The 21,961-nt window shown below is 50.6% G+C and overlaps 1 protein-coding gene across 1 annotated transcript; it reads right to left on the bottom strand.

Moving 5' to 3' along the window:
* Nucleotides 1-5,360: 5,360 nt before the first annotated feature.
* On the bottom strand, nt 5,361-21,809 carry ZIC4 (Zic family zinc finger 4). Its single transcript, XM_081573632.1, is given in 9 exon segments — nt 5,361-5,494; nt 6,770-6,892; nt 8,121-8,174; nt 8,265-8,461; nt 8,839-9,307; nt 13,806-14,423; nt 20,409-20,493; nt 21,674-21,694; nt 21,696-21,809. Coding segments are annotated over 9 exon segments (1,815 nt in total).
* Between the last annotated feature and the right edge of the window lie 152 nt (nt 21,810-21,961).

Here is a 21,961-nt window from a genome sequence, read left to right as displayed (position 1 = left end):
TGATATTTCACATTTAAAGGAAGTTCTGTTTGTCTATAACAGTTTGTGTATGTATGTGTAAGAAAGTTGGCAGGTTCTTTGAATGATACAAAGCATTTGACTATGGATTCCCTGCTTACTAAATGCAGTGCCAGAAAATGTAGAGGAAATTTGTACGACAGGTTTGAAACACATTTTCTCAGGTGAAAGTGGCTGCAATGTGATTGAGAATTGCATATGTGCATCAGTCAATTGTTCTCCCTTCTCTCAGAGGAAATAAGCAAATCTTTTGGGGTGATATGCTTGTTTTTTGTGACTTAGAAATATGCACATTTCAGGCAAAACACTTTTCACTAAGATACTGGGTATACTTTTTTATAATGCTTAATGAATACATCCTTGAGCTCACAAAAGCTAGATGCCTCTGTTAAACCCTGAGCAAGACCTTGCAGTGGCACAAGCCAAGGACGCTGAGCTGTCTGCATTTTCTCCCCAGTTCTGGCAAAGAACATTATCCTCATCTGGCTAATCTGATCTTGCATGGGCCAGCCGTCAGTCGCAGACAAGAGAAAACTGGCCATCCTTCTGATTTTCTGTATGAATCATCTGATAATATTGTGGCTGGGGTTTCCCCCTTTCCTCTTGCCATTACTCTACAACCACATGGCACAGACAAAACCATAGAAATTTACCCTATTTGGGTTTCTTTTCTCTGCAGACATTTCTCAAGCCTGCCCATTTATTATTGAGGTTCAAAAGCATGCACAGCCTGCTTGACTTGTTTTGAATTGATGAATATTTTTGCCCTGCATGGCTCACACAGAGTCTAAATTGGATCTAAAGAAGCCAAAAATGCAACACAGGTTTCAAGTTCATCTCCCTGGTCCTATTTATATTTTATCAATTTACATCCTGAAGTAATTTTTTTCTTCCTTTCTCTCTTTCTCTTTCTTGTTTTTTTTTTTCTTACACAGCTGTTTTGGATGTTTGCAAAACTACTGGAAGGTTCAGAGGCAAACACCAAGACCTTTCTTATTTGTCTAATCAGTTTCTCTTTTTCTTAAATAATTTTGGGGTCTGGATTTGGTAATGTTCCTAGAAAACTCTCAGGCATTTTCCTCATTGAAGATATTTGGCTAAAAAGGCAATGGTGTCCTGATGCCCAGACAGGAAATTGGTGGCAAGTAGAACATGTTATTGTGGGATTCTCAATCACTTGGTGACAAAGATGTTATTAATTTTTCAGAACAAGAATGAGAATTCAGCATGAAAAGTGATTCAGCATTTAAATGAGGATTCAGCATTTTAAACAACTATGATTATTTTTTTAAAAAGGTTCTGATGCCTTCCTGGAAAGAATGTGCCTTTGTGTGACTTTTGCCCCAAACTGCTCTGTCCTGGGTTGCTCACTTTTACCCCCCACTTGCACATTCCTGCCCTGCACACCTGGGCCATGAAAAGGCCACCATCTGGATTCAGAGTAACCGCAGAATTATGGTAAAAAAAAAAAATAAATCAACATCTGGGCTGGCTGCAGTGTCAGTGTCTTAACAAGTCATGGGAGTGACATTGAGACGATCGGGTTTCTCCTGCTTAGTTCTGCACAGAAATAAACTCGATTCCCTCTCATTTTTCTTGAGCTTTTAAAAATAAATGGCGTCTCTGTCTCCATGCTCTCCTCCCTCCCCCCCACTGCACCAGCATCTAGAACTCTCAGAGTACATACACTCATGCTGTTTCAGGACCCTCAGCTAGCCTAGGTGCTGCCTGGAAAGACACACCCTGCTCTGGAGCTTAAGACCCTTGCAAGTGCCTCGCTTTCTAGGAGGGTCTGGAGACTTGATTCGAGGAGCTAAGTGATGTGTCTAAAAGATCCAGTCTTGTAAGTGGTCGTAATAACAACAACCTTAACAACAAGCACTTAACACCTACACTCTAAATGGTTTCAAGGATTGTCCTATTTACCGCTTCAGGCAAACTTGTGAAGACAATTCTTGGAAATTGTCTTTCAGCAGACAAGGAAACTGAAGCACAGGGCCACGGGTGGACAAGCCTAGCCAGTCTTCTCTTACCCGCACTTTCCACTTGGTGCTCGCACTGGAAGTAGCGAAGAGGCTAAGGTGTCCCCAGTCTTCCCTGGAGGCTACCAGTGTGGGATAGGAGGTGGGCAACTTCCCTAAAGATTTTCTTTAGGGTGAACTAGCCAGGGGTACTTGAGCACCAGTGACCACTCCTCTGCCAAAGGTCACACCATTCAACTTTTCTGCCAAAAATAATCTTTCTCCCAAGGAAACCCGAGCACTCAGGGGCAGCGACACTCAGGTGCCCCAGCACACTTGCCCTGTCCTCTCCTTCCCTCTCGAACCTGGCCAGTTCAATCTCGGGTCTTCCGCCTGAGACCCGCGTGGCGGGGTTGGGGACAAGGGGGGAAGGGCAGCTGCCCTCCGCACATCTCCTCTCAGCTCCCAGGGAAGGCTGGGTTGCGACTCCCCCGGCGACCCCGCGGCACTGCGTGGTCCCGGGCGGGATAGGGAGGCGTAGCGGAGGGTCCAAGGTCTCCTCTGGCGGCCGTGAGGACTCCAGGAAGGGGACCAGGCCCAGGGTGCCCGGGGCCTTTCTCATACTCACTTGCTCCCCCAACAAGGATTCCGTCGGTGAACTGGCTTTACTGAGTGCCCTCTCCCACAGAGACAGGGCGCAGAGACCCAAAAAGCTGGAGAGGCTCTATCTCGGCCCAGAGCCGGAGGAGGGGGACCCTTCCGCGAGAGGGACGGGAGGGGGCGCTCACCCCAGGACTAAAGTCCAGGAACCTCTTCCCCCGCGTCGCCCACTGACTGCGACGTGTCGCGGCTGTTCCAGGGACCGTCCCCTCGGGGCTGTCTTTTCATACTCGCGCGTCGCCCTAGCACCTTTGAGCGCCGGGGTCCCTCCCGCAAACTTCTCTGCAGGCCTGCCACCCTAGCCCTACAAGTTGGTTCTCCCAAGGTGTTCTAGAAGGGCACCTAGCATCCAGACCCCCAAGAGCCGTTGTCCTCCCACTCACTCAGCTCATCTCAAGCCCCAGCCAGGCCCGCGAAACCCGACTTCTCTTTCATTAGGAAGGGGTCCGGCGGATGTTGTGCCTGCTCATTAGGAGGGAAGGAGCAGGGCACGCGGGTCATAGAGCTTCAGTGACCGCAGGGGAGGGAGGAAGAAGGCTCTGGTGGTTCAGGTGGTACTGATATATCTGAAATAATTTCTCCAGTGGCTGGACGGGATAAGATCTTCTCCATCAGATGCTAAAACTCACTGAATCCCAACCTCCCAATCGGGGCTCAGAGAAGAATCCTGGGAGCTGTAGCCACACAATGTTCGGGCTTGGCTTTCGGCAGTTGCCTGAAGGGACGTGAAAGGTCTGAGCACCGGCCACTCCCAGAGGGGAATGGCGTCGGCTGGGAAGACTCCTGCGGGCAACTGTACTCGCAAGTACCCTCACGAGGGCTTATGTTCTGTGTTGTGCTTAGTCGCTCGGTCGTGTCCGACTCTGCCACCCCGTGGACTGTAGCCCGCCAGGCTCCTCTGTTCATGGGATTTCCCAAGCAAGAATACTCCAGTGGGTTGCCATGTCCTCCTGCAGAGGATCTTCCCAACCCAGGGATCGAACTCACTTCTCCCGCATTGCAGGAGGACTTGTTACCGTCTGAGTCACCAGGGAAGCCCCATTGGGACTTAGGGGTGACCTGGAGGCAGCCTGCCCTCTCTTTTTCTTTGTTTCATTCCTGCCAGGTAGCAGGCATCTCTCTAGGAAATCAGAGGTGGTTTGTGAGAGGTTGCGGTACAACGCAAGACAGCCCTGCCGGGAACACACTGAGAGCATTGGCCTACCTTTTCCCCTTCCCTGATGGAAACCAGTTAATGAGTGCCAATGTTATTGGGGTGAAACTGGGGGCGAGAGAAGTCTTCTTTACGAAGGGCCGCTTTGGTGGGTCCTTCTGTTTTTGCTGCTCTGAACAACTAGACTTTGGAGATGTTTCTGGAAGTCGTGAGGGATGGCAGGGAAAAGGAGAGGATGCTGCTGAGTGGGCCCCAAATCTCTTCCAAGACGATGAAGCAATAACAGGACACTCGAATTCCAAAGGGAAAAGGGAACATCACATCGTTTATTTCCAAAGAAAATAGGGAAATGTATCTCCAGGTACACAAAAATCTTTGGAGGGAAAAGGAATCATGGGTTTAATTCATTTTTACGTATTTACAGCAGATTAAACCACAGGTTTCAACTATATTTTCATTCAACAATCACTTTCAGTGAAATACATAACAACTTTTTTCCTTTCAAGTTAGTTCATAATTTAAGGATGCTAAGGGGACAGATGATAAATCACTAACAGTGTGGGTAGAGAGGGTACCAAATAGTCTAAGGTTTCAGCCAGGCTTTCTTGCTTGAGTAAATTATGATCACAAAACATTTGCCTGTCTGTATAATTCACATTCATTGCAATCATTACATTTTCCCATAAATTAGCGATATAAACAAACGTGGGGACCTCCAGTAAACAAATAAAAATATAAGAGACAACATTTTGTAGCAACTATAATAACAGCATGGGTTACAGCTTGGGGAAACTTCTTTACAAATCATTTAGTCAGCACACACGGGGGTAGGGAGGCTGGAACATCCTTGTTTATGTAAAACACCTTTAAAACCACATCAAAATGTCTGGGGAAAGCTGGACAGGGTGAAAGTTTCTCTCTCTCTTTCTCTTTTTCCTGGGCACAATATGAAATGAAGGACTGCACGTGTGGATGGGGGAGCGCAACGTTTGCATGCACTTTGGGGTCAAGGACCTTCTGAACTCCAATTGCCAAGATGCTGAAGAAAACAGGAAATTATAAAAATGTCTCTCTCCCTCAAGCCCCTCTTCTTTCTATTAATGGCAGAAAAGGCTTGCTGATAGCTGCTAGTGGGAAGAAACACACAATGGGTCTATTTTTAGCTGAGATTGTCTTTAAAGGAGCAGGAAATATGAACAATTGCTCCGCTGCAGCTTTGGGTTCCAAGGATCGGGAACAAGAATAGTGGGAGCTTGAGGGGTCCCCAGGTGACCTGACTTGGACTGATTGAGTGCAGAGCAGCAAAGAGAGAAGCAGACCCACAGGGTGGGCTTAGGGTATCTACCCTCTGCCTGCACTGCCTCTGCATTCTTTCCCTCATGTCCCAGAGCCTGGGCAAAGAGACCCCTCAACATCTGCACACCTCCACAGGCTCTGGACCTGATGTCTCTGCAATGCTTTTGTTTTCTTCTTGGCAGGACTTAGCCCTAAGTTACCAGTTAGTGTAGTCTGCATGTATTTTTTTTTTTTAAGAAGTTAGATTTTATCTCTTTAGAAACGGTTTGAAGCTAACGGGGCAGAGGGAGTTTGACAGAGAAGGAGAACAAATCGCTGACAAAGAACCTTTTACGTTTCATCAGCGTTGTTAGGACGACAAGGAGGAATGTCTCAGATAATAACTCCCACTTCAAAGATTTCTCAGCTGAATAGAAAGCGGACCATCCTTTTTATTCAACCACAAGGACTGGCACTAAAGAAGACTCCGCTGTTTGATTTTTTTTTCCACCGTGTTTATTTTTCCCCTATTCACTGGGGTACTTGGATAAAATAAACAACAAGACAATTAAGGGAACATGGGCTTCTAACTTTCCTTCCTTCTTCCCTATCCCCTTGGCCTTGGGCTCTTGAGTCTGTGCCCAGGCCAGCCAGGCCTGAGGGGTTCCCTACACCCCACCTTGGGGAGAAACAAGTTTGGGGGTGTGTGAGAAACTTCTGAGACAGAGGGGCCGAATGAGCTGTGCTGGGGGCCAGAGTGAAATGTCCCAAAGACACAGTCTGAACTCTCCAGGCTCATCCAGGGCTGTTCCTGTTCCTTCCCCCAAGTCCCATTCAAATTCAGGCCTCCAACCTGCTCCAGAGGCGGAGAGCCGCTTGGCACAAAACCGAGCTGGGGATGCTCATTTGTTAAGTTTCCGAGTTTGCCCTAAAGTTATTTACTCCTGACCCTGTAGCCTCTTCAGGACGCAGTCAAGATGCACGGAGTCCGGCTCCTCCCTTTCCTGAAAGCGTCCCTGGTGTCAAGCGCCCCTCCCCCGCATCAGAGTGCAAGGTGAACCCCTAAACGCTGGCGAGGCGGGTCCTAAGGAGGAAGTATATACTGGAGAGCACAGTGACAGTATTAAATGGCGTGAAAGAAAAGGTCAGCGCAAATGTATCTTAATAGAGTGTCTGCAGTGAAGTGTGCCGCCTTTGAAGCGGCCGCTCCCCGCGCGTATTTCCATGGCGAGCCTAACGCGGCATGCTGATGCACCGTCAAACTCACACTTTCAACCCCAAAACCCGAGTCTTTGAACAACCCGAGTTTGATTAGACCTTTCTCCTTTTCTTTCCCCTCTTACAAACCATTTCCTCGCCTTTAGAAACTCGCCATCAAACCCAAATGCGCCCTCTGATCACCGCAGAAAGCAGAAACAAAGGGGGTTGAGCGGCGATTCAAGCGGCCCTTTTCTTCCCTCACATTATTATCCATTTTTATTATGATCGGGAACAAGTGCCCATTCGCGTGGGTTTTGTTTACCGGAAATTAAATGAAAATGATTTAGTCCGCGTCAAACAAAAATATATACTTGTATACACAAGAAAAAAGGCCTGTTAGACGTAAATATTATGTCCTTAATGAAAAGCCTGGACGGGCTCCAGGCTCGGCCTTTCAGGATTTCAGTGCGACTTGCCCATTGCCATAGAAATCCTAACTTACCATGAAGATGCACCGTGGCGAAGAAACATTGCTTTGTGCGCGGTCTCTTTGATGTCTCAGGCGCGAGATGCGGGCGCTCAGCTGCGCTGGGCGAGATTACCTTGTGAGCAACGCGGTGGACATCTGTAACAAGCAAATGAAAAATTAAAGGCGATTAGTGATCGACTACGCATTTTTTATTTTATTTCATTATTTTGTGTGGGGGTGGAAGGAAAAATGGGGCCTAGAAAAGCAAGAGAAAGAAAGGAGCCCTCTTTGGAGACTGGGATATTTTTTAACATCTTCAGAAGAAGCAAGTTCCCCAGATGTCCCCTGCACCTTGGCGGCGGGGCGGGGGTTGCTGGATGGGAGAGAACCCTTTGCAGCCGACCTCCAGCCCTTGGCCAGGCGGCCTCTGGGCCCTATTGTAGTGGGGGCAGGGCGGGAAGAGGACTGCAAAGCCCCTTCCGCAAGGGCGGATTCACTAGGGATGTATTTGGAAGATTCTGGTTTTTATTAGGGGTAATGAAAACAGTCTCTCTCCAGTTAGGAAGTTATTTATCTGATGGAAGTGTATGGCGATGGGGCAGGAGTGACAATCTTCCAATGGTGTCTGAAGAGGAAGGAACAGAAGAAAATCCAACATAGTGGCAGAAGCTAGGCTGGTTTGCTGTGTCCAGCTTTTTAACTGAGCTCTTTGGGGGCTCCCCATAGGTAGGACTATCACACCTCTACTTATCTCCAAATTCTTAAGGGACTGGGATGGGTCTATCAAAACTTTTCTCTGTCTTTTTTTATCTGCCCCTCACCCCAAATCTTAGCAAGAATTTTGGGGCAGCACCATCCTCCCTTCAGAGGGCAAGTGACTGGGAACCAGACCCTGATCTTTCCTCCCCCTTGGCAACAATTGCAGACTTTTCCCTGCCCCCAACATCTGGTTCTTTTTCAGGGGGGTACCCAGCACATCACATACACATTCAATCTAGACCCATTGGGTGTTTGCCTTCAAAATATTTATTCTTGCAGTTTGTCTCTTGTCCCACACGCCCCCTCCCCCTTTTTAAACAAAACCAACACTGTGTGATTTTTGACAAAGACCATCACAGAATTGCCGCGATTCACCCAGACACTGTTGCCTAGGCGGGATCCCTTTGCTGTGGAGGCCTAGGCTCCGTGATATCATTGGTCCACTCTGCATCCCAAACCGCCAAGCACCCACAAGATTCCACAGGCAGCTCCTGGACCAGGGCGTGGGGAGAGCGTGACTGGACTGTGGAGTCCTCAGAGCATTGAATCCCAAAGCCCCTTTAGCACACTTTCTTTTGTTTCCTGTGTTGGGACTTCTCGCCTACCCCCAGTATATAATGCATACCGCAGCCGCAGACAAGTCCGCAGACAAGTCCGCAGACTGTGTGCCTGGGCCTGTCTATGGAGGAGGGGCATATAATCAGCACGGAAGGTGCTTAACCTCCCCCTCCCACACCCCTACCCCCCACTTCCCTATCGTGTCCTTTACAGAAGTGGCTGGAAAATTTTCCATCTGGGACTTGAACAGCTGGGGGAGGGGAAGTGTAGGGAGGCAAAAGAGGAAGAAAACAGGAGGGAAGATAATGGCTCATGAGTTTCCTCTGCCATCTTCCCGCGTAGGAATTCCGAGGAGGCTCCGACAGGGAGCTGGGAAGGGAGTAGGGGTCGCAGTCGAAGAGGCCCAGGCTTCGAGGAAAACATTTCCCATTCTGTGAACCACACAGGGTTTTGTGGTCTTACTTTTGCCACCTGCAGTTGCAAAGATTGCGCAGAAACTCTCCTAAGATGTTTTCTTTTTTTGCCTTCTGCCTCTTTTTCTATTTACCTTACCCCAACCCTGGCTTCACGCTACCCAGTCGAGGGCATCTGGGTGGGTGGGTAGGGTGCTGGATGTGACTGTAGAATCCATGTGGGTACCATATTGATATTTTGAGACAATGGACATTATATCAGCATATTCGGTGAGCTCTACCCCCTATTAGTGGTAACCTTCCTCCCTTCCTGCTTCCCTCGCTTCCTTCCTCACTCTCTCTTCAAGCCTCAGTAACCTGGCCTAGACTTGCCAGTCAGTGGACGCGAAAGCAGCACCCACAGCAGCAACCTTAGCACAGGCGGCGGCGGCGGCGGCGATAGCGGCGGGGCCAGGCGGTGGCGCGGGGGTTGGAGGCGCCGCGGGGGCAGCCGCTGCGGGGCCTGCGCCCTGACACACGTACCATTCGCTCAGGTCGGCGCCCTGCGCCGCCACCGCCGCCGAGGAGGCCGCCGCGGGCTCGCGACCGAAGTCCGACGAGGGTGACACGAGGGCAGACGGCGTGGCCGAGTCGTAGCCAGAGCTGGGCGGCGGCGGCGAGCGCCCGTGCACCTTCATGTGCTTGCGCAGCGAGCTGGGGTGCGTGTAGCACTTGTCACAGCCGCGCACTTTGCACGTGTAGGGCTTGTCACTCGTGTGCACGTGCGAGTGCTTCTTGCGGTCGCTGCTGTTGGCGAAGCGCCGTTCGCAGCCCTCGAACTCGCACCTGAAAGGCTTCTCCCCTGGTGGAGGCAACGCAGAGACATTAGTGCGCGTGGGTAACATCGTTACCCTTTCCCAGTTTCTCTTCCATTTTGGGGAAGAGGGCCACACACAAAAATTCAGAAACCTCTTTCCCCGGCGCACCAGGCCCGGCACCCCCTTCCCCCCACTCAGAGCGCGCCCCCAGAACTCTCTCCTGCAAGCCTCCAGCCCTCCCCCTCTCCCGCCTGGGCCTGGGGGGAGGGGAGGGAGGAGGAGCGACAAAGACTCCATCTTAGTCGAGTTGCCTTCCTTGGAACATCCCGATCCACTCCTGTTGTTTTCTTCCAAATTTTCTCCACTCGGAGCCAGAAGCACCTTTGCCCGGAGAATAGAGTTGACTGAGGAGCTCGCATCTGCTCAATTTAACGTTGCTGTTTCAGCCAAGCGTCTCTGCTCGCCCCCCGCTTCCCGCCCAGTGGTCCACCCCGCACACATCCAGTCCTGGCCCACATTGTTTCCTAAAGTAGGTTTTGTGCAAACGCCAAGGCGATGGACTAATTTCAGAATGCGCAGCCGATGCACACGGCGTGTGCCTAATGTGGACTCGTGCTGCAGGGAAAGGTATTCTGAGAAATGATTCACTTCAGACGCGATTTTTACGGGAAATGGAGCCCCCTCCCCCTTCCCCTTTACCCCCCGAGGGCAAACATTTAGCAGCATTCTTCAAATCTTGCCTGAACTGTCCGGGATCCCTCCAGATACGCGCGCAGGCAATAATATTTTATTACGTTGCTCCAGCGGCCTCCTGGAGACTGCCTCGGGCAGCCGTCTCTCCCAGTCCAAACTGACTGTGAGAGGTCGAACGGCCTCCACAGACCACCCACGGCCCACGGTCCGGTCTCCCGGGCCTGAGCAGGGAAACCAGCAAGGCAGGTTCTGCCCGGGCCAAGCGGGATCTGTGGCCTCTCCAGCGATCGCACCTTGGTCGCGGCGGCTTCAGGATGAGCGCAGCTGCTGCGGTCAGGCCAGACCTGGCTTGGTGGACCGGAGGGCAAGCGGGCAGCCGGGGTAGACCCGGGAGGGGCTCGGCTCCGCGGTGCGATGCCCTCTAGAGCCGCGGGAAGGCGCGAGCGCGCGTTAGGGTGGAAATACTGGCCGCGGACCGAGCCCCAGTCTGGGAGCTCACAGCCAGCTGGATTCGCTAGCGTTTGGGGGAGGAAAGGACCCCAAGAATCCGGAAGCCCAGGTTTCTGCTGGAGCTGCAGATGCTGCGGGCAGGAGGGGAAGAAATGTCCCGGCGCTTTAAACAAATAGAGGCTGTCGGGCGCCCTGGGTTGAGGGAGAGGCTACCAAGCGTCTGGCTAAGGAGGAAGAGATGCACGGCTGGAGGACTGTTGCCTTTGTGGTGCTACTCCCTCCGCTTCTAGGAGAGATGAGTGCTTTGGGGCAGGTTTGAATAAACAAAGCCCCTGTTCCCGAATCCCGTGGAGGCTTAGGCTGAACCAGAGGTTTGCGCCCAACCCTCGCCTCCGCCCGGCAGCGGGTTAGAAGCCCAGGGCTCCCTCACTGCGCGGCCGCTGTGAGTTCCGCTGCAGGAGTATTGTTAGTTCAGTGGAAACACTGGACAGTGCTGGCATCTGCCGTTTCTCGGCACACTTGTATAATTTTATTAAAAAAAAAAAAAAGAACGATGCAGAATGAACCAGTGTCCCTATATGCTTCTCCTTTTCTCCCTTCTGCTCCCTGATAGCATCTGCAAAACTAAAACTTTTCTTCTTCCCTTCCTTCCGTCTTTTCTTTCTAAAATCACTTACAAGAACCATGTAGTTCAGGGCCTGCAAAAGAAAGCAAGATTTGCTAAGACAACAGAGGAGAAATAGAATTTGAGGTTGATTGCAACCCCCAATATTGCTTCCCTCCCCAACCCATCTTGGGAGCGCCTTGTTGAACATTCACGTAAAACAGAAACAATGATTTCGTCCCAGACGAGGTACTGAGGCGAAAAAAGCAGGGCACTGAAGGTGATACGGGCATGGTGGTAGTTCGCAGGTCCAGAGGAGGCCAGGTGAGGTCGCGCACCGGCGCCCTCCCGGCCTCTCCCCAGCAGCAGGAGGAGCCCCGGACTCCTCGCCTAACTCTGCACACCCCACCCCACCCCGCCCCTACACCCAACCCGCAGCCTCCCGCCCTCTCCCTCCCACCAGATCTGGGCGCTGCGCCCTGGGTGGGTGGGTGGATGGATGTGGGGAAGCAGGGTTGGGCCGGGGTCCTGCAGCCCGCCCCGAGCAGCCTCGGCCTGAGGCTGAGTCCTGAAAGGCCGGCAGCCTCCTCCCAGAGGCTCAGCCGCCGAGAGAGGCCTTCTTCCCCGGCCCGGCGCCAGGCCCGCCCGACAAAGTTGGGCAGCGGCGGGGCGGTTCGGCTCGCGCCATTTTCTCGCACTTGTGGCTGGGCCGGGCTGTCTGAGCATCAGCCCAGGCGCGGTGTCTTCTCCTCTGCCTTGGATCCCAGCCCTGCCTCCCTCTACCGTCAGCTTGGGAGAGTGGGGCGAGCCCCCAGCCCAGGGGTCCGGGGAAGGGCTCCCGGCAGCCGGCCCGCGTCTCCCTCGCGGCAGCACCATTGTTCCAGGATCGCTGTGACCACCGCGAAGAGAAAGCTTTCGGAGTGGGCTCGGAGCCGCTGCCTCTGAAGCCGGGCCCGGCATTCGGATCCGAGAAAATCTCAACTTCCAAGAAAGCGGCTCCTGATTGCCGCTTCCGCGACTCAAGGAAATGAAACGCCATTAATATTTGAAAAGGCAATTATTTTCCTGTTGAATCGAGAACTGTCTTCATGAATAATTTGTAGTGAGGTCTATTGCCATTTCAGAAACATTTTGTTGTTGTTGTTGTTGTTGTTTTTCTCTTTTCATTACTTAAGAGGAGGGTTTGAGGGAAACGCCAGGGCAGCTCTGTAAAAAAATTTTTTTTAACTCCGTGATAATGAATCAGGACTGCCAGTAGAAAGGGAATTGATGCACTTAGAATTCTGTTCTGAATAGACGCAAACCTGAGCCAGCTCGGGCTCACTGAACTTGCTTCTCTGCTGTAGGTCGATTGCACTGAGAATTTAACCATTTTCTGCTTCACGGACTTCAAACAGTAGGCCGGCAAAGAGCAGTAAAAGTTTGTTTGTTTAAAGCCCCCCGTCATTAAAAATGAGTTCCTTCTCTGGCTCAGGACTCGAGTCTACCTTCGCGGTGCGGGTCGCCAGCTCCATGAATAGCGAGCCTGAGGGCGGCGATCTGGGTCTCACTTCTCTCCTTCTTCCCCTGGATAAAAATCGGAGGGGGCGGGGAACAAACTCTTGCAAGAGATTGTGCTGGGGGTGGATCCTGGAAACAGCTCGGATAAACCGTACGTTTCCGGAAATAAAGTAGGAGACTAACAGTGGACTTTTCCTGCCTCCGAGTATACCAGTATCCTGACGAAGACCTTCCCCAAGACTGCAGGGTTTGGGAGGAGAAAGTGGGATTTTAGCAAGCTTCTTTTCCTGGGTAGTGGCAGCCTGGGTGAATTCTTTAATAATTGCTGATGTTTCCACCAAGAATAGAGGTAAGGCAGAATGCCAGGGAGTAGAAAGGGGCACTAAACTGAAACTTATTCCATCCTTTCTGTCTCTCCCATACGTCCCCTTCTCCCTCCCCCAAAATGGAGGAGGGGAGATGTTGACTTCATAAACTTTGAGGAAGCAGGGCAAGAAAACCCTAGCTAAGGAGACCGAAAACACTGGCTGCTAAACTAATTAATGTAACTTCACAGGCTGTTCTGGGAAGTGTGAAAACTTTCTCCTTGCAATTGCATTAATTAGAGATACTTCTGGCCAGAGGAGTTCAACTTTTCAGGCTCTTGAGCTCTCTCCTTTTCTTTCTGTTAACTAGAACTAACAGATGTTGTTGACACATGTCCCCATTTCACTTAACAGCTCAGTAAATGACATTTAAGGCAGATGAGTCTCCTTGGGTCTCTGCTAAAGCAAAAGGGTCTGTGAAACATCCGGAGTATGGGTGGCCAAGGCTTCAAAACAGAGGCAAAGTTAGCCCATGAGATTCCCAAATCCTGAAGAAAGCACCAAGGGCCTGGTGGCAGTCAGGTTGTCAGGCTGACCACTGGAAGAGTACTCCCCACACAATTCCAAAGGGACCAGGAAAACAAATTGTTCCTATGTATTTACAACTCTGATGAACAGTGCCCTTTAGAATACCTTAATATCAAACTCGATAAGCAGGGACCACACATTTGCACACACAGAAACCCAAGCACCCTCCCCCCCACCCCTCAGCAGAAATCTCACACTATTCCTTCCCACACACAGCCTCAGGAAACTTCTGCGATTCTAATAGAAGGGCATAATTAATATTTTATGAACTTGGCTCATGGAAACACCAAAATATTCCTCCTCCCCCCAGGTGGAACTTGAGGAAATCCAGCTCGAAGGGCCCAAGGAGGCCCCCTTTTCCCCCAGAGGGTCCGCACGAAACAGACAATGCCGAATACTGACCTGTGTGAGTTCTTTTGTGTATTTTGAGATTTTCTGATCTAGCAAAGACTTTCCCACACCCCGGGAAAGGACAGGGGAAGGGCTTCTCGCCCGTGTGCACGCGGATGTGATTTACAAGTTTGTATTTGGCTTTAAAGGGCTTGCCCTGGCGCGGACACTCCTCCCAGAAGCAGATGTGGTTGGCCTGCTCAGGGCCTCCGACGTGCTCCACGGTGACGTGCGTGACCAACTCGTGCATGGTGCTGAAAGTTTTGGAGCAAAGGCGCGGGGGCACGGGGCCGTCGGCCGCCAGCCACTTGCAGATGAGCTCCTGTTTGATGGGCTGGCGCATGTAGCGGAAGAAGGCGCCGGGACCGTGGGGCGCGGCGAGGTTCATGGTCAGGTTCATGCCCCCGTAGCTGTGCAGGGCTGCGGCAGCTGCCAGGGCGTCGCTGCGGGCCACAGGTCCCGGCGGGAAGGGTTCAGGTCGCGCGTACATGTCTCCGGGGAGCCCCAGACGCAGGAGTCCATTCAGAGTGCCGCTAGGGGAGGCCTGGGGAGGCTGCTCGTGAAGGCCCGGGAACACCGAGGGGCTAGAGGCGGCAGAGAGCTGGGGGCCATGGTGTCCGGAGCTGCTACCTGTTGTTGAGACAAATAGTGCGAATGAGAACGTGTGGCGTGGGCTGAGCGTTCTACTGGGCCCCAGGGGGCAGGCCCAGCCCAGCCACACCACGGCTTCTGCGGTCAACGCCGGGACCGAGAGTCAGACTGCGGCGGTTGCGACCCGGGTGGACAACGCGGGGCAAGCGCCGCCGCCGCGGTCCGGCTGGGCGGTTGTTTCGTAGAGCCCCCTGCCGCTTCATGAACAGGAAAGTGATTGTGGCGGCGGGGTAGATGGAAGGGGTAGTGGGGTGCGCAAAGCTGAGTCTGTGGGTTGCTGGGGGGCCCCGGGCTCTGCTACAAAGGGGTCCGACCGGCCGCTCCGAGTGCGCTTTGGCGGCCAGCTCCCCGGGGCGCCCTGCGGGGGAGTGGAGGTGGGGAAAGTGGCGATGTTGTAAGTGACGGTGGTGCCCAAGCGCCCCGGCCACATATACGAATTTCAGCGCCCAGATCGGCTGAGAGAAGGAGGCTTGCTGCATCCCGGCCGGGGCTCCCTGGAACTCCTTGGGTCGGGGCTCTCACGCCACCGTCACCTAAAAGCGAGGAGGGGAGAGAACAATCTCAAACAACTTCTGCAAAGTTCTCCCCCCGCCCCCCGAGTTTTGGGTTGTGACTTTTTTTTTTCTTCCTCTCTCTCTCGATCTTTAATGTCTACTTGAAATCCCTTACACTACAGAGGCAGCAGCGGGGCGCGTGAGGAAGTGAATAGAGATTCGGGGCCGTGGCCCGGGCCCGCCGAGAGGAACAATCGCCTAGGTCGCCCATTGGCCCGCGGCCCGGTCCGACGTCAGCGATGACAGGTCTCTCCGCACGGGGGACACACACACATACACACACGTAGAGTCACAACTGTTCGCGCTCCCCTCCCCACCCCCCATCTCGCGCTCCTACTGCTCATGCGCTTTGACCGGGGCACGGATTCTTTTCTCTACTCATGAGCCCCCTCCCCCTTCGCTCCCGAAAGCTAGGCAGATCTGCTTGGCCTCCGCGCTCTCGGAAGCGAGCGAGGCTGGGTTTTGCCTCCAGTCACCAAGGCTTCGTGGAGGGGGCGTTGAGATGTGCGTCATGTCCTCCGGGCGGCCCGGAGCCCCCAACCCTGCCGCGGCCAGCGCGCGGAGACGGCGGCCTGCTTCGGCAGCTGGTCCCAGGTGTCGAGAGGAGGCGAGGGCCGGGGATCCCGGGAGGAAAGGCGGCTGCAGATTAGGAGGCCGAGAGCAGGGGAGCTTCCGGGCTAGCAGCCCTTGGCCCAAATTTTGTTTTCTCGCTTTCTCCGAATTTGCTCGTGTCGCTCAGCTTTCTCGCTCTCCCTCTTCTTCCAGCTCTCGCTCTCAATGCCACGAGCCCTCTGACCACACTTCACCTTCCTACTTAGATCCTTTCTTCTCCGCTCCTCCTCTCTCTTCCCTCCACTCCATATTTTTCCCGTTTAGCCTTGTCGGCCCCTCTTCCCGGGTGCCTGGAACGCTCAGAGACGGGCGGACTCTAGAATCGGGCCCGGAACCGAGCCCCAGGAATGGGCCAGAGACGGTGATGACCTAGGAGAGGCTGGTTTCGAACCCACGCCGCCCTCCGGAGAGGGTCTAAGGATCCTTCCTCCCCGCCTCAAATCACAGAGAGCCGCGGGTCGATGGGCCACAGAGACAAAGGAGGGGGAGCGCAGCGAGGAGGGCGGGTCCTCGACCCCAGGTCTCTCTTCCCTCGGTCCGTCTGCGGTCCTGAACTAGGTACCCAGCCGCCAGACGGAGCCCCTGGGAAAGGAGACTTGAGAATCACTTCCACTCTGAGCGCCCTCAGGCCACTTGTTGCCCGCGGCCAAAGTCTGTCCTCTACTAGCTTGCCTAGAGCCGAGGCCACGTTTTCCGGCCGGGCTGTGAGAGCCACGGCCGGCCGCGGCCTCCTCTCCCCGGACGCCCTCCGGGCTGCGGGTTCCGCTGTCTTGGGGTAGAGGGTCGGCCGGTGGAAGGAGCCTTCAGTCTTCAGTCCTGGCCCAGCCGAGTGTGGCCTCAACGCGGGGTGGGGGTGGGGGTGGGGGGAGAGCGGTTCTTTGTTTGTGCTGATCGGCTGGGGCCGGCTGCAGCACCCGGCGATTTAAAGGGCTGCTTGCCTTCAAGCCTGCCTTGCACTCAGTAGCCGAAAATGCCAACCTAAGTTCTCTCGGGCCTCCCCGGCGGCCACAGAAAGTGCCCTCAAAGCAGTGAAAGACTTAAGAGAAGTTTTAAGGATTGAGTAAAAGACCTCGCTCCCCTAGCACGGGGTGAGGAGTTTGGACAGGTTACAAGGAACCCTGATGGAGTTGACTGAGTTGCCTCAGCCACCCCCAGCACCAAGGACTATTCTTAAACATTTCCTGGTCAATCAATAAGGATTTCTTTTAAATTTTTAAAAATAATTGACTTATGTATAATGGTTGGCAGAGTCTTTGAGATTTTCTTCATTTAATGCATTGTTCCTTGCTCAGGGCCGCAATTTAGTGAGGGATTAACTTCCACAACAATTTCCCTCGGCTTTGACAAGTCCAGGTCTTTCTGCTCCTCCGGCCGGAAGAGCTTAAGCAAGCTACCAATAGATGCTGCGTTAGCATTAAAAAAGAAGAAGAAGCGGAAGCTGAAGGAGAGCATTTGACAGCCTTCTGCTCTGAAACCAAAGGCTTCCACCCAGTAGTGCTGAGACTAGACTTGGAGGATTTGTCTCCTTTCCCGGGCTTTCACCCTCTCCCACACTCTTCCTTGCTGGATTTTATCCCCTCTGCCCACAGGTGCCTCCTTTCTGTCTGCCCGCCCCCCATTTTCCCTTCCACAAAGCACTGGTTTCAAGGCGTCCCACCGAGAAGGTGTCTTTTGAATGGTACAGCGTGGTCTAGGCGAACCCATGAACCCATGATGGGTTCTGAAAACACGTAGTCCAAAACCAAAACCAGTGTCTTCCTTTTTGGGACCTCTGGCCCAAAGGCTCTTTCTCCTAACCATTTATCAACATAGAACTTAGATCCTCCTGTAGCATTCAGGCCTAAGTGTAGGGGCACTGCTGCAGTAGTCCAGCAATTAAATTATTTTATTTAAATTAAAATATTTTCTTTCCCATCCAAAAGTAGGTGATCTACAACCTAACGTTCAGGTTGTTTGTCAAACTAACCATCTACTTTGGCTTCCATTAAAACTGATTTGCACAAAGAGGAACCACTTAGTATACGAGCTGTGACCCCATCTGTGTCAAAAGCTTTGAATAATAGCACAGAAGAGGAGTATTCAAGTTGGTCTTTGGCTGTGGACTCTTTCAGAAACCTGGTGAAGCTAGTGAACTTTAATAATCCTGTGTTTGTTGCCCACACTCATAGCATATAACATTCCATTAGAAGGTGGTGAAATAAAGATGTTTCTTCTTCTTTTTTTTTTTTTACCATCTGAGTTTGTGGACACCCCCACCCCTGGAATTCTAAGCACTTCTACAGAAGCCAGGGATAAGAAGTAGAGGTTTTATATACATAGACTGTTACTGCACCACACAGTGTCTCTTGATAATTTTACCCTTGAAAAGCTTTGAACATGTGTATGGCTTTTGGTGCCAACAGTGAAAGGGCAGATGCATCTGATTCAGCCAAATTCACAGACAGTAACCCGGCCCCATGGAGCTCCTTCCCAGATGCAGCCTTCTCTTGAAGCACTGAAAACATCTGGATGCATCCTGGGTAGATGCTTCTTGAGAAGTCAGGGGTCAGTTGACCTAAGGTCACTAAGGTTGCTTAATCTTTGCAAGTGCCTTGGAGCCACGTGGTTCACACTTTGGTTAGCTAAACACAGAATGGGACCACGCATTCTCTCAGAGGGACATTTCCCCAGGGACAGATATAGGGAGGGAAAAAAACCATTTTACTCACTATTATTTATAAAGAGGGACCTTTGGGGTGATTACATATGGGTCTTCAAGGTGATTCTCTGAAATAAACCCCAAAGCAGTATCCAGCTAGTCACAGATGACAGGTGGGGTACTGAAATCAGAGAGGCATATTTTAGTTTTCAAGGTTCTTCCTCTGAGTCTTTCAGAACCCAGGAAGCAAGGATTCCAGGTTCCACTGGCTATTGATTGGGCAGGCTGAGTAGTGGTGTTCCTCAGTAATGCTCAGAATTTTTCTTTCAGAGAGTTATCCCACCACACTTACCCCAAATACCAAATGCTTGACTGGAGCAGTCTACTTCTAACCATGCTAGGGAGTATGGCATTGTTGAGTCCACATTTCTGCTTGATATACAGAAGGAAAAAAGATACATTCTGCAGCTCAGAGATCTTCAGCAGAGTTTAAAGAAGCACTGGGGGTTTTCATAGGAGCCTGTTTGGAGCAAGTTCCACCACCAGACTCCAAACATCCTTCCAGACTTCAGAATCATGCCCTAAGCATGGTTTACTCCAGCCGTGATAAAGCAACATCTTAAACTAAAGTGATTTTCTAGTCCTGCTGGATAGAAACATATTTGGTGTCCCTACCATCTGCCATAGCTCCTCACATCACTGGCAAAGTGGGCAAAGGTCTAATTTCTCTTCCTTGGAGAGAAAAAAAAAATGAGAGAGACGTACAGTCAATAGCTGGGCTATTTTTTCTATTTTGATCTTTTCACCAATGCTAAATGATGATCTCTTGCAGGTTATGCTGAGAGCCAGGATCCCAAAAACTGAGGGCCACTGCACAGAGCCTGGCCAAGAACTAACCTTGTTGTCTGAATATTCTGTATCTTGGTCTTCAGAGTCACTGGTTTAATCTTTTCTTCTCTGTTTCTAACTAGGGTTGCACCCAAAGCAGGGGGCAAATCCTTTCATAGTCTACTCACAGACAGAATTCAAGATTCCTAGAGCGAGAAGCTGTTTCTAGTCTTAAGGGGGAAAAAAATACCTTAAGCCACTGAAGCCTTCTATGGGTCTATGACCACATTATAAGAGGAGGTGAGATCTATCAGGATTTTGAAGATAAAGGAAGATACTCCTTCCCCCTGCTATGGAACTTTGGGCTTTAATTATCATTAGTGGAAGTGCATATGAAAGAAAATATGCTTGGATAAAATTTAATTTCCAAACAAACCATCTTTTGAGAAATGATTAGTAAACATGGTTAAAGGATTTTTCAGAACAGCACTGAGGAATTAAAACAACAGAATTTACATAATAACCACATTTCTCTAGAGGATTCTGCCATCAAATTCTCCCAAAATAATAGAAGAGAGTCATTTCCTAAGTTGTCCATTTAGCTTTTGTTAAGAAAGTTGCTTTTCCTACCAACAAGGTAGCTGTTGGTATTGGAGGCAACCATCAGCTGGTGGTGTAGTTGAAATGAGGCAGACTAGATGCCTGAAAGGGGAAACTCTCAACCCTAAATCATATGCTTATTCTAAATGGAATATTAAATTAAATTCTTCACAATGAAGGTATTCCTGACAGAGCGGCTGTCAGTCACTTCCCGTTCAGACACCACATTGTGGGAACATCTTGGCTGCCACATTGCAAAAGGCTGGTGTCCCTGGTAAAGATGATGCATATCATGTAAACCCCATCACCAAGATCAAAGTCTGCTCCTTTCATGGAAGCCAATACATGTCAAACCTCATTCCAATCAAATCGTCCGGAAATGAATTCAAGATGAATATGTCATAGAATAATGTGACAGTGGAACTGCAGAAGGTCAGGGGTTGTTGTTTCAATGAGAGAGTCGTCAAATATTAATTCTAGAATGTCCAGATGAGTAGACATTGAGGGGGGTTAGCTGGTTGCTGGTGGGAAGTTGTGTTGTTGATTTGTATGCAAATGCATCAAACACTAAGGTGTTGTTTTAAGTTTCACTGGAACTCAAGAAACACCCCAAACTCACAACCAACATAACCAAAACCCACCACCAGCAACAAAAAACATATGAAAGTAACATACTTCCTACTTAAAAAATAACTTCAGCAGACCAATATTCAAATGAGGATACTAACTTACTTGACTCTTTCAGGGCGTTTCGGTAAAGCCGTATTCGTTTCCTCATCACCAAAGAAGTCTTGGATCTCATTTTCTGACTTTGAGCCTGTTTGGGAAGAAAAGACAGTCACTAGTTATATGATTTCCTAACATGTTTGTATGGCAAGACTGTGTGGACTGAATGTATGAGTGAAAGAACGTGCTGGTCTGAAGAGCTTTTCAATGTTTCTTTGACTATTTTCAAATTTGGAAGTGAAAGAATTCTGCTGAGAACTATCCCTCTTTACAGCAAAATAATATATCCTGTGTGATGAAAAATATTTTAAAAAACATCATTTTCCAACTAGATTTTTATCTGTAACTTATTTGTGGGTCTCTTTGCAAGTAGAGTTACGCACCCTTTCCATCAGCCAATGTTCGAACATGTCTCATGCCAGAAATTGACATTTTTTAAATCTGAGAAGCCCCCATCATTTTCTTTAAGCTGATTAACTATTTAAGTTTAGCGAGAAGGAGGGCTGGGTGTCCTTTGGGAGGTGAGCAGGTTAAAAATTGAGTTGTAAGTGTTGGAACTGATAGGAGAGGGAGTTTTTTGCAGGTGCATAGCTCCTGTTATGCCCAAGGTGATGTGGAATCCCTAAACCTCATATGGTTTGCACCTCTTCACTCATTTGGAAGCCGTAGCTGTTGGTTTTTCAAAGTTAATGTAAAATTCATCAGATTTTGGGGAGATCTTTTCTATCATTTGGTCCTGGCTGTCCACATTTCTTAGTCAAGAAGCTCAGAAATAACCCACCCCACCCCCAAAATATTTGCATTCTTTATCAGATTCACTTTGTGGATACAGCTACCCAGTCTTTGGCCATCTTAAAGACTTAAACCCATCCTGGGGATCTCTGCATCTGTCAGGCAGGGCTGAAAGCAGTGGAGCAGCCAAACAGGCGATTCACCCAGCCCCAACCCTCAATTTGGACTAGAAAGACAAACAGTCATTGAAAAGTTCTCAGGCTGGACAAACACAGCAAGCTCTCTGTCAATGAGGACGTCTGCCTGTCTTGACACTCCAGCCCACAGAACAAGCAGTTATTTAACTTGTTGAACCACAGGCCAAATCCAAGTGGGGCTCTGCTATCTCAAAGGCTTTCCAGTTCTCTGTGCTCAAAGATCTCTTTCTCTAGCCTTCAATCCCCAACCCGGGCTTGACCTGGCTTAGGTGTTTTCACCCTTCCCTCTCCCTTCTTTTCCAGGTTCAAGTCTGAGAGGTAGGAGTAGGGGGTTAGACTCACCTTTTCCCAGAGTGTTTTATTTATTTTCAATTCTTTCTAACCAAAAGGCATCTGTTCCCAAAGGTAATAAGCTCCTTCCCACACAGATCAGGAAAGAAAGGAAGCCCAACTTCACATTCCTACAGAAGGGCGGCATGCTGGGAGTCCTTGCTCTAAAATTTCCTCATGGCAGGATGTCTGGCACAGGAAAAGTCCTGGTTGGTTGGAACTAATAGAATTTACTTTTTTGCTTCAGAGGGAAAAGGGTGTGAGTTTCCCTAGAGACCTCTGTCCACCCACAATGCTGCC

Source organism: Giraffa tippelskirchi, chromosome 2 (genome assembly GCF_054371585.1).
Source record: "Giraffa tippelskirchi isolate mGirTip1 chromosome 2, T2T-mGirTip1v1.2.pri, whole genome shotgun sequence".
NCBI lineage: Eukaryota > Metazoa > Chordata > Mammalia > Artiodactyla > Giraffidae > Giraffa > Giraffa tippelskirchi.
The sequence above is the reverse complement of the archived record's forward strand: the minus strand, read 5'-3'. Positions and strand labels throughout refer to the sequence as shown.